General features: G+C 43.1%; 1 protein-coding gene across 2 annotated transcripts in view; it reads left to right on the top strand.

Moving 5' to 3' along the window:
• plxna2 (plexin A2) overlaps window positions 1-13,416 on the top strand; it is a 188,329-nt gene that overhangs the window by 17,821 nt on the left and 157,092 nt on the right. For both annotated transcript variants that reach the window (XR_014593339.1, XM_083919826.1), the window contains exon 2: window positions 10,112-11,437. Coding sequence is in view for 1 of the 2 variants with exons in the window: in XM_083919826.1 (XP_083775952.1) it covers window positions 10,238-11,437 (1,200 nt within the window). In the remaining variant the exon portion in view is untranslated. The remainder of the gene's footprint in view (window positions 1-10,111; window positions 11,438-13,416) is intronic.

Below are 13,416 nucleotides of genomic sequence, written 5' to 3'. Positions count from 1 at the left end.
TGAAACAGTAGCAGGAGAAATTGAAGGGATTACTTTGACTGACAGGATTCCCATCATCCCCCCTCTCCCAGAAGCTCTTACATAACTGTTCCGGATTTTGGCTTGTGTTCTACTGAGTGAAATGTCTGGTCTCATTGTCTAATGAGTAGATATAGTATACATTTAGACCAAAATAATAACACAATGTAGACTACCCCCACACCCCCCATCCCTAGTATGCCAGCCAGGCTGTGTAAATTTGCTCCAGATAATAGTGGACGTACCATGCCAGCTTCTGGAGTTGTGGCTGCCGCTGTGGCTGTAACGGCTTGTTACCCAGCTGGAGTAATGGCTGCATGGCTTCCTCTTCTTTCCTTCCTTCCTCTTTTCCTCTGTCTGCCCAGCTCTCCCTGTTTTTATTTCATTTTTCTATCTCTTTCTCCCACACTGGGCACTGTTTTGTCCTTGTCGCTCACTTTCACAGACCATCATTCAGTGTTTCTGTCCCCTTATCTCAGTTCTTCTCTTTTATGGCTGGACTTCCCTTTTTCCTCTTTCCTTCCTATCCTTCTTCCTCCTCTCAAAGCCTTCCAGCAGTAGTCACCATGGCCACTGAGCCATGCTCCAGCCTGACTCTGATCCCAATGAGACAAATGTTGCAGCGTTAGGAGGGGATTGGGGATATATGTGGCTACCGAAAAGGAAGCCATTTCTTCCCCATGCAATCTTCTTTATTACTCTTCCTGAACTGGCGATGTTTCCCACACAGTCCGTGCAATAAGCTTAATCTCACACATTTCAGATCACTTGCAGAGCAGTTTGTTAGTGCTTAACTGCGGATTTGGCATGATTATTTGACAGAAGGTTCGGTCCATTGGTGCCTCATTCTGATTGGACAACTACACACTAAAGGTCAAAGTCCACGCTTTGTTTAGCAGAGTGCAGCTGCAGGCAGATAACTCCTCTGCAGGGAGAGTCTGTTGATAAAGAAAGCAAATACAAACCAGTGCACATGAACGCGCACAGTGATAATGCTGGTGCTTGCATACACCCAAACCGGACTGTCCTTCTCCCTAAAAACTCCCCCAAAGGTTGTTTTTATGAGCAGCTTATTATGACCCATATCTGTTTTTTCACGGCAGTGACCTCTAGTGGCCGTAGTAATCATGACCAAAACAAACGAGGAACTCAGGTGACACATACAGAGGAGGTTGGAGTCGGATGGATTGGTCACAATAACAGGACTTTCATCCAGTTCCCATGTGAAACCAGAAGTCTTAATGACGTTTTGACTTATGTACGTAAGTTACCTTGTAAGTTAAGTCACGCAGTTACATCACCTTCTAAGTTACGTACAAAAAAAAAAAGTTTTATCCCAAACCAAAATCTTTTCCTAAACCTAAGTAATAGTTTTGTTGCCAAACTGTGACCGCTTCACAACGTTAACCATATGCTTAAAACTGTTTAAAACGTTTAGGTATGAAGATGAGTTGATCACCTTCCACCAGTAGGGCCAATGACTTAGGAAACGCTCCCGTAGGTTGAATAAGAAAGTAGAAACAAACAACCTATGTGGTCGGATAGGGCTGTACAATACGGCAAAAATCTTGTGTGGATAATTTCATATCTTGATAAGGTTATATATCACGATAGAGCATGTTTTCTGGTTATTCAATAAATAAATTGTCTATATGCAATAGCAACATGTTAAAGCCTATTTTTGTATACTCCTGTGTGAATTTAATACAAGTATTTTCTATTATTTATTAAGAACTTTGCTGCAAAATATAAACTCAAAAAGAGTAAGTAGGATCTTGTTAGTATTAGTTGAGATGACATAATTGCGTATAAAGAAATCTCGATATATGATTTCATCACATAGCTGTATGATTCCATTGAATGCTTGTATGGGTTGGGGGACTGCGGCCTGCCCTTGGTTGAATAAATGTTGTCTGTATCTCCTTAGCTTGGCTGCCCTCACCGTAGCTGGTCCTCGCTCTTTATGTCCAACTCTGCAGCACATTAATGGCCTAGAGTTTATGTAATCCAACTGCAGCAGTGCCAGACGATCTGAGCCACTCATTTATTTCATTCCAGTCTACTCCACACAGGACGCACAATTGCCTCCTCATTCAGACCATTGCCCCTCTGGCTGTCCTTTTGCACCTGCTACCTGGTTAACCAGCCAAGTTCTGTAGTTGGCCAAGTCCATTTGTCTGCTTCAACAACTCTTAAATCTTCCGTAATATTTGGCCAGAGAGAAGCAGTCTAAGATGTGAGAAGTGTGATGTATCATGCAAGTGCTAATTTGAAGTTTAGTTCGTGATTAAAATGAGGGACTTTACTAAACTGCCTGGAAATGATCATTTAATTTAAATCGGGTGAATTCATTTTCTTCTCACATTTCATTCCTTAATCCTCACCTCTCTGTGTAGATATGAAGGGACAAAAAATTATTTATAGCTTACAGTGTAGTGCAATCTAGTGAAACAAGATCACAGCCTCTGTGATGCCTCTGACATAATCTCTACAATGATGTAAAATTTCAAATTCCTGTGCAGAAGACTCAGAATTATCAGGTGTTCATGATCTTGAGTGCAGTGTGTCTTTAATAATCCACACCATCCATTTTCAAATTCACCAGCTTTCATGTTGTACAATTGCATCCTTCCACTTGCGGCTTTCATTATCCTACTGTATTGACCCTCAAAGTGACTGGATTGTGCAGCATCGGTAACATGTTTCAGGAATAATTAAAGTGTATGGTGTCAATCAAAGAGCCTGATTCAGTTCCAATCTGTGTGTGAGCTGAGGTGAGCAATCTGATCCTGTGTCCTCCACCGACTTACCGCTCTGCTTATTTTCTCCTCCCCGCTGAGGATTCACTCTCTTCTCGCTGAGGCCCTTTTACAATTTAGATTTATGGAAATACCCCCTAATAGAAAGCTGCTTTCACAGGATGACAGACAGCGATGATGAGGCATGCAAACATAGCTACTGGTAGTGGGACTGCCTGAGAAAGATCACGCCTCAGGATTCAACCTCCAATTTAATAAGAGAAATACACAGAAGCTGTTAGTTGTGTCAGCGGAAACAAGGATTGAGGAAAAAAAGGGGGATAATTTATGTACGTCTATGTGTCTGTTTGCCCCTGTCTATACGTGCACATGCTTTTGATTGTGGGTGTGTTTTTACGTGCCTGTCAGAGCTTGTACAAGAGCCATAAGAGTGCATTTTGGGAGGAGGTGACGGCTGTGGCAAGGGAAACAAAAATCCTTAGATAGCAATGACTTTGTTATCACTCTCAGTGGATGTCATATGTTTGAGGCATAATACCGGCGTGTGTTTGCTCAAAGAGTGTGTGGAGCAGGGGGCAGGGGGGATCAGCAGAGATGGGGTTAAAGGGAAAGATTACATACGTTTGCCCTTGTTTGCATTCAGGGATAAGCAGATATGCTCAGACTCGATTATTCTGGTCTCATGATGACATGCTTTTTTTGTGGAACATTTCTTACAAGTGTGTGTGTGTGTGTGTGTGTGTGTGTGTGTGTGTGTGTGTGTGTGTGTGTGTGTGTGTGTGTGTGTGTGTGTGTGTGTGTGTGTGTGTGTGTGTGTGTGTGTGTGTGTGTGTGTGTGTGTGTGTGTGTGTGTGTGTGTGTGTGTGTGTGTGTGTGTGTGTGTGTGTGTGTGTGTGTGAGGGTGTTAAATAATCTATGAAATGCATTAATCAGAGTAAAAACTGTGAGAGGCTGAGGCGGGATGAAGTACTGTGACTGTTTTCAATGAGTGCAATTCAGTGAAAGACAACTTAAGGCTTCGCTGCTGGCCTCTGTGTCATAAGCAAGAGCACTAATACGGGTCACTTAGAAAGATAGTGCTATTAACACTGGATGCAAAGTGTTCTGTTCGAGTGCCTTTGGAGCACATGCTTAATTGTAGACAAGCGCGCATTCATTTACCATGCACCACTGAAATGCAGCTCTTTTAGCGACAGCTCAGAGCCTGGCACGCATCATCACAAAAGATAAACAGAAAAAGTTCAGCTCATGAAAAGGTCATGATAAAAATGTGCTGCTCTGATTTTATGTGCAAGTCTCTGTGACTATTTGTGCTATAAATGTAATGGAATTTGAATCCTGTCACTGAAAGACAATATTTTGCATAATCAGCTATGTCCAACTTGCCAGGGTCAAGACCTTTTGAAGCCGCAAACTGACTTCACAGATTCACTGGCCTCCTGACATGTAACTGCAGTTTCTTCGTTGATGATACAATCAAGCCTTTAAGAGCAGCAGGGGGACTAATGATTATCCAATCGGCGCATTGGGCGGGACTAACACTGTTGTCAAGCTGTGTGTTAACATAGATGGCATGTTGCTGACATCGTAGTTTGTTTTTACTTCGCTCCAGTGGTGTGCCGGCCATCTGGCGTACTGTTAACTGCCGCATCGGTGAGCTGGTGGACCGTCAGAAAACCCACAAAGTTTTCCTGTGCACCTGGCCCTGTCTGTCTTCTGCAACTGGGATTACTGGTCCATCACAACCAAGTTAGTTTGAATAGGTTACTTAAGTTAGTTAGCTTTACAGTAGGGGCAGAGCAGGCTCCACCTACTGTAAAGCAGTGGATAAATAGTTGTTGAGTGTTACAATCTCTGCAAAATGATTCGTTTCTTTATCAGAATTTGATCTCTCTGGTCTGGTAGGATTTTGAAAGTTTTGAAGAGCGGCACCTTTTTAAGTATTTTATCTCCATTCAAGCAGCATATAGGGCTAAACCGCACCTGAAGTCTCTCGTGATTGGTTAAGGAAAATAGAATCCCCTTTCCCCACTGGAAATTAGTGTAATGTCAGACTGAAGCTGTAAACAGAGTGTACCTAGTTGGCAATTCTGCCTGATATCAGGCAAACCTCCAACACCACAGCACAGGAAACAGGAGAGCAGTTACTGGAGGGCTTGTGGTTTCTGAGGGTGTTATCCCCATACTTTGCTACTGTGGCATTTCCATGTGGTGGCTGACTGACTGGATGGATGGATGGAATGATGCAAAATAGATGTGTTGAGATTTCGTGGAAGCTAACGGAATTGAGCTGGCACTGGAGCAGAGAAATCCATTTCCTATTGAAACAAAGGAATGTATAAATATAACTCTAGCTCAACAACTCAAGATGCCAGCAAGTCCTCTCATTATCCCTGCTCTTGATAGCAGCAAAGAGAGAAGACTAATGGACTAACCTCTACTGCTAATCGTTCTTTTATAGGCTCCTATAGAAAAAGATCTCCCTTTAGGGAAGATTAAACTTTCTATTTAACTGAAGAAACGGCCACATCCACTGAAAAGCTTACCACGCAATGAGAAAAATGATTTAAACCTTTTACTTTTCTTGACTAGCCGGTTTGTTGATTTTTGTTCCAAGCTGTCTCTTTAATTCGTAGTGTATCACTTTTACTTAAGCATTAGGATTTCACGCTTTACATTAATGATTCAGGGAATAACACATTAATCCAAGGCATGAAATTACAATCTCCCATTTCTGTTTCCTATCCGACAACAATGGATTTAGCACCATAAACGGATTTTGGTTTATGTTCTTTATCTTTCGTAGCACAATTGCTGTAAATATGAATTTAGGATATCAAGCACATTTGGCTGCATTGTTAAGAAGCTTAGGATACAGGGACAAAAGGGGGAAAAAAATCAAAAGGCACAAAAGTAGAAAACCTGCTGCATATTCCAGGGTGACAGAGGTTTAGAGCTGCTCCCGCTGCAGAGGCCACTTCCTAAAACCTTTGATTTAGTGTGCTGGCTGCTGCACTGCCCTAAGGCCGTGTGTTCACAACCCTCAGTGATGGTTTGCATAGCTTATCATTTCACGTTTCCTAATTTCTTGCTCTGCCTATTCCTTCTGCGGCTTCTTAGCATCTTTTCATGAGATAATCAGACACAATGCAGCTTCCTTATTTGACTGCAGTTGGCGCGACCACTGCATCTTGCCCAGCGGCTGGGGAAATCACCAGCATTTCAGCACAGGGACCCTACAACCAGACACAGTGACAGCCAATGGGACTGGCTTGTCTAACAAGCGTTCAGAAGCAGCCTGGCCAAAGTGTGCCAAAGCAGTATTTTGTATGCCTGACTATTCATTATGAATAGGAAGTTTTGTGAAAATCTGGCTTTTCTCCGAGCCATGATCACAGCCTGCATGTGTGCTGGCATGTGAGTGCTTTTTTGTTTCTCTTGACTTGATGCTCTTCTTTTTTTGCCTTCCATGTCTGCCAAAGAGACTGTCAGATAATAGTTGAAATAGAAATGTGCTGACAATGACCATTATACTTTGGTTCTTTTTATGTGATATAACACACTGAAGCGGTTGACAGTTTGTCATCATGTCAGACCATCTTTCTTCCTGCGTCAACAAACTGAACTTATTCAACCAGAACTTGTTGTACCTAGACAACTCTCATTGGACCTCATTCACAAACAGCCACAGGTCTGTGTTTAAACTGTTCGTACAAATGTTTTACTCACAAATCTGGGATTCGTCAATATTTACCTTCGAAGGTAATACCTACCTTCTTCTTACACACAGCTCTTAATAAAATGCATGGCATATTAATATCACATTCATTAAATAGGCTTTAATAGACAATATTTTATAATTTCTGTTAATATACTAATGCATTGGTAAAATGTATTAATTAACTTAATCAAATTAAATAATATTGATCCTCATCAGTTGATTAAACCATTCAACGATTGACAACTTCTAAATTCACTGTCATGTAAAAGTTTCATGAATCTGACTGTAATTTTGCTTACCTTGCACAGCAGCAGAATTATCGCAATAACACATTATCACGCGGCAACCAATCGGTGTCCTTTGTGGAGCTACTGGCAGTTGAGGGGGCTGGGGTAGCATCAGTTTTATCAGAACCCCAATGTTTTTCTTCAATGAGAGAAGAGAACGGCACTGAGGGCTTTTCTCTATGAAAAACATGTTTTCTCTCTTCTCCTGATTGACTTCAGTGAGAGTTTGATAGACAGATGCTTCATCCATTCGCCTGTCAGTTAAAGTGCTTGCCTCTTTAAAATCAGTTTCCAATGACGGCTTCCAGTCAGGTTGCATTTTTAGACACATATTCGTGAATGAGGCCCATTGTGTGTTAAAATATTGCTGATATTGCAAATAGTCACCAATTGCAAAAATGTTTTTAAATGGCACAACATTTTCAAAGCTGTATATACAGTATATGCAATTAAAAGCTGAAAATACCGCTTTCGACCTACCTTTCCCGTAATTCTTTTCACTGCCAATACAGTCATGCCCATTCATGTTCTCAGTCAGTAGGTAACTGTGTTTAAGTATGAATCATTCCTGGTTGCATTTATATGTTAATTCTCTTCTCGGTAATTCTGACTCCTCCATAAACAACAGAAAGACATGACTCTGAATTACAGCTCACAAGGGGTGATCCAGTGTTGTTCTTAGTCTTTTCAAGTCTACTATTCAACTGCATAGTACAGAGAAGACTCTGTCAAGTGCAACAAAGAGGTGGTCATGCAATCAACTTAAACAAAGACTTCATTCCCTCTGTTACCTAAAGCAATATGAATGGATAACCTTTGTGGAGCCTTTTTTTTAACACCATTCAGCCGCTCTCTCTGCGTCTGCAGCTGTTGCCACAACATGAGGGAGTGATGCATATATTTCTCCCAATGACTCTGGAAGAGGAGAGACATAAAAAGGCGAGGCAGAAAAGATGGATGGGAGTAAATGTTGTGTACACATATATACGATTAAGGGGCGTGGGTGTAGCAAGAGCTCTAAAGGGCAAAAGGCTGCGGGGCTTGAGCAAAAAGCTGGCTCAGCAGGAGGCTGATTATACCACCAAAGGGATCCACTTTGCGCATCTAGCATGTACAGCTCAAACAAAGGAGCATGGCAGCACACAGGCAGCTGAAAGTGAGGGTGGGGGTCTGGCCCTTGCTGCTTTTTTAGAAGCAATGGCACTTTTATGACCATGCTAATAAAGTGCTTCTGGGATAGAGCACCTCCCACACCTCAGCCTGTGCACACGCCAGGAACAGCTTGACTGGGCCTTAGGACCTGTGTTTATGGACGCATGGATCAATACACTCCCTAAGGGTCTATATTTAAGTCTGAGCTGAGTAGCATACCCGTTGATCACAGGGAGAGGGGAGGGACCCCAAGATGGCCATTACCAAATCTGGAATGAGGTCTGTGAAAGGGCAGACACGGTTCAAAGGAAATCCCCGAATCGGCTCTACAAATCAAACCTGCCTCGGACACAGTCACTGTAGTAGCCCGGCCGTGCAGGAGCTCTCTACAAAACACTGCTATCTTCAGTTGCAAGTGCTTGTTAATTCAAGGCGTAGATGCTGATTATTCCAGCCACATCTTTCACCCTTGATTCTCTGCGCCCCTCGCTGCTGGAAATGCAAATCTGGAGCGTGACAAATGATGTAGGGCCGTCTCTGACACGTTCAAGCCCCTGGCGTCCCCATGTCGCTTCCAAGCTTACCTCCTCCAGCTCCGTAATAATTACCCTTGTTGGATCGCTACGCCTAATCATACTTGATTTTGGGATGCACTGCCATTGTCTCCACTTGTTAGCCCCTCACACTGCTTGGTTCTGATAGAGTACACTGATAATACTGGGAGAAGGAATCACACACACACACACACACACACACACACACACACACACACACACACACACACACACACACACACACACACACACACACACACACACACACACACACACACACACACACACACACACACACACACACACATACTGTATATACTGGTGTTTTTATGAGGGAGCTGTTTACAGATCTAATAGGGTAGCTGATTCATTTAAAGATGATTGTTGTACCGCCAGTGATTAATCCCTCTACGATCTGATCAGGGAGATGAAGATTAATAAAATAAAAGGATAAAAAAACAACACAACAGCAATGTTTAAAAGAATAATAATTAATAGGTTGAGATTCTGTTAAACCCCTTAAAGAGCAGAGAGCAGGGGGAGGGCTGTGTGGAAGTGGCTCTCAATTTGTTCTCACTTTGTTCCAGTAATAAGATCCAGGCCTTCCTTTCCAATGGACGAGATAATTAACTCCTGGGGACAGACAGCAAAGTGCTCAGTATCTTTTTATGGCACAGAGAGAGAGATCTGGAGCCCAGGCTGAGCATGGTTACATACATTGCAGACTTTGCTTGATGTATGTTTTTACAGATAGATATGGAAAAGATGATAGTGGTGTTGGTTGAGGGGTTGTAGTCAGAGAAAAAATGTGAGGGAGAGGGTGAATGTAGAGATTAATTGAGGAGGCTGGTGTTTTAAAGGAAAAGAGCACAGGACTTTCAGCTGTGTGCTTATGAATCTGGTATGACATATATTGGTTGTTTACATCTAAAAATTGCGTTAATGGTTTTGGCATGGTCACAAATATATTTGTTCTAATCTTTTTGGACTTTAAATTCAATATTGTTTCATAGATAAACAGAAAGCAGAAAGCAAATGGGAGGCCTTATTTAATGTCATGATAATGTTTCAAGAAACACATTTTCAATTAAATTAAATTAAATTCAAATCAATTCAATTCAATTTTATTTATAGTGCCAAATCATATCAAAAGTTATCTATGGACACTTTACAGAGTAGGTATAGACCACACTCTACGGTGGTCAATTGACTTTAAGTCTGCTGAGTCATTGCCAAGTGTACGAGTCCTTATGTGAAATTGTTCTGTTCTTAGAAACTGCTTGCTCACTGTGTGACAGCGGCAGCTGTAGTATGAGTCAGGTCAGGCTAATTTCCTTTTGCTGTAACCTGCCTCACTTTCCTGCATTGTCTTGCTCTGTCCAGCAAATCCTTTGGAATGTTCACCAAGATGGTTTCCGCTCATTGTCTCTTTAAACCTCCACTCCTCTTCTTCACAGCTCATCGCCTTACTGCAGATGATCTTTGACCTTTTCAAACAGTGAAAGCTCTTCTAATGACGAGCATTTTCCATTTGGTCAGATGTGTTTCCTTTGTAGGATGTGTTAGTCATACTGTGATATTTAACATCGTTTCTCTTTCTTTCTTGTTTTTCTTTTTCAGAAACATGTGAAGACCCTTGCGGAGATTTGACCTACAAGTTAGCCTTCAACAACAAAAAGGCGAAGGTCTCCACCCCCCGTCTATTCTCTCTGCTTCCTCTGCAGTTTCCTTGCAGGCCAATTAAACATGGAGGGCCGGCGGGCTACACGCAGGACTTTATCACCTGACCCTAAACTAGGAGCTTCTGCTACTCTGCTAGGCTTTTGGCTCTTAGCGATCCCTGCCTTGTGCAGTGGGCAGACATTCACTAGTTTTCACCCCGAACGAAGGGACTGGCTCTTCAACCACCTGACGGTTCACCAAACCACAGGGGCATTGTATATTGGAGCAGTCAACCGTGTGTACAAGCTCTCAGGCAACCTGACCCTCCTCGTTTCCCATGATACAGGCCCAGAGGATGACAATAAGGCCTGTTACCCCCCTTTGATTGTCCAGCCCTGTTCTGAGCCCCTTGTCGCTACCAACAATGTCAACAAGCTTCTCCTCATTGATTATTCCCAAAATCGGTTGCTGGCCTGTGGCAGCCTCTACCAGGGTGTCTGTAAACTCCTCAGATTGGATGACCTCTTTATATTAGTGGAGCCCTCCCACAAGAAAGAGCACTACCTCTCCAGTGTCAACCAGACTGGGACCATGTATGGGGTCATTGTGCCTTCTCAGGGCCAGGATGGCACCCTATTTATTGGCACAGCAGTAGATGGAAAACAGGACTACTTTCCCACCATCTCCAGTAGAAAGCTGCCCCGTGACCCTGAATCTTCTGCGATGCTAGACTATGAATTGCACACTGACTTTGTGTCCTCCCTCATCAAAATACCATCAGACACCCTGGCACTGGTCTCCCACTTTGACATCTACTATGTTTACGGCTTTGCCAGTGGCAGCTTTGTTTACTTCCTGACCGTGCAGCCTGAGACGCCAGAGAACAGCATGTCATCGAGCGGATCCACCAGTGACCTCTTCTACACTTCTCGCATTGTCCGCCTCTGCAAAGATGATCGCAAGTTTCACTCCTATGTCTCTTTGCCCGTTGGCTGCGTGAAGAACGGCGTCGAGTACCGGCTGCTGCAGGCCGCCTACCTCGGCAAGCCAGGGCGCGTTCTCGCTGCCTCGCTCAATATCAGCGCCCAAGATGACGTGCTCTTCACCATCTTCTCCAAGGGCCAGAAGCAGTTCCATCGCCCACCGGATGACTCAGCGCTCTGCGTCTTCACCATCCGAGACATCAATGCACGCATCAAGGAGCGCCTGCAGTCCTGCTACCAGGGAGAAGGAAACCTGGAGCTCAACTGGCTGCTTGGAAAAGATGTGCAGTGCACCAAAGCGGTGAGTTACAGTGCACACATATACAGAGGTACTGTACACACAGCATCAGCACACACAGTATGACGTTCAATGGTCCAAAGCTGCTCTTATTTGAGGAAAAAAAGATTATTTACACAGTTTGTTTCTGCACATTTGTAGACAATTTCAGGTGAAGCAGGATTTCACTGATATGCAGTTGAGAATTTGTATTCTCTCTGGGTTGTAATCAGTCCTCAACCAATGAAGAGACAAGAGAAGAATTCCATAATGGTCCAACGTCTCCATCTTGTTTCCTCCCCTGGAATATGATCTTAAACTGTAAGGGAATGCCCAAAACTTCTCAATGGGCCTAGAAACCACAGCATTCAAAGTTTTGAGGGTGTGTGCTGTAATGAAAATAAACATGGCAATTCTGAGGAAATGCTTTTGATTGCCTTGCGTGGCACACTCTCTGTTATCAAATGATTCGCACACTGCATCTAATTATGTCAAATTGTTTTGCAGCTCCGATATCAGAGAGCATCTACTTTCAAGTATATTTCAATGAGAGGATATTCATAAATGAAGGGTGATTTCTCTTGACAACCATCAAGTGATAATATTCTCCTTGAGCACAATACAAATAAACACACTTTACCCCCTTCTGGAGTGAGAAAGTAGTTGGGGGGGGGGGGGGGGGGGGGGGGTATTATTTAATACAGAGCCATGTACAGTATCTGCTACATGTTGTCAAGTAGAATTAAGTTTCTTGATTTCCCTCATTCCCAGGAGTCTACAGTCCTCTGTGCTTTCATTCTGTAATTGCTAATAGGAATTTAAGAATATTCAGACTTAATGACTAGCTAAGTGTAAGTAAGTAAGTAAGTAACTGTCTGTGTGTGATAGAGCTGTAGCCTCCTAATGTATTTTTAAAGTTTAATGATATTCCACTAACCTCACTATGATGAGAGCCACTGATCAGCTTCCTTTGTTGCTAATCCCCCTGAGGTCAAACAGTTGACTATTCTTATTAAAATCACTTCATTCTCCATTAGCACAATGTCAGAGGTGATTGTCAGGAATATAGTGAGACATTATCTCGAGCGGGCGCTGTTAGGTGCTATGAGCTCCACAGAGAAGGCGGGGGAAGAGGTTGGAAGAAGGAGAGTAGGCGAAGGAGAGATGATGTTGGTATAAAGTGATGACAATACTGCGGTTGGGAGAGATTTTCTATCTCTGGTAGCTCAAATTAGAAACCTGAAGAATCCCCAATCATCTCAGTGTGCTCTGAAGGGTGCCAGCCTTCACCTGCAAAGCTGCACCTCCCACTCTATTCTTTAGGCACACACTGCCAATAACATTCTGCTCTCCTTTCATATTATACACTAAGGACACACAAGCTTTTCCAGATAAGGATATGTTAAATACTGTCCTTAAGACCATGTCCTCATGCTCAGTGAGCAGCCAATAAATCCATAGTATAATATGGATTATGCAGATAGATGTCAATGGATGAGGAGCTCTTAAAGCCTATACAAATTACACTGAACAGCCGGATATGTCAACCATGCTAACATTGTCTCCGCTGTTAAATCCCCCCAACTCACACAGCGTGGCTCCTTTAAAGTGCACAAATGTTTCACATCTTGTGTTTCTTAAACAAATACGTTCCAGATTCTCACGGTGCAGTTATTTTTAGAGCGCCACTGTCTCAGATCCATCAAAATATGAGGTGAATCAAGGTTATATAATCTCAAGAGATTGTATTTTTTGTAAACTGTTAACTGTACCTCGTTTCATGCCGTTCCTCTGGTCCGCTGCTAACAGCAGGTAGCCAGTGAGCTCAAAGCAGAGAACCATAATTATACCCCCAGCTCTCATCCCCCGTGTTGCAGACATTTCACTGTGTGTACGCTTACATGCAGGCCAAGGCTGAGGCTGGGAAAGGAACTGAGGCTGAGCCAGGGGATTCAGACACAGCAGCCAATCAAAGATTTATCACCCAGCCGTCCAGCCTTCTG

The sequence above is a fragment of the Echiichthys vipera genome (genome assembly GCF_963691815.1).
Source record: "Echiichthys vipera genome assembly, chromosome: 9".
Classification (NCBI taxonomy): domain Eukaryota; kingdom Metazoa; phylum Chordata; class Actinopteri; order Perciformes; family Trachinidae; genus Echiichthys; species Echiichthys vipera.
The sequence above is the reverse complement of the archived record's forward strand: the minus strand, read 5'-3'. Positions and strand labels throughout refer to the sequence as shown.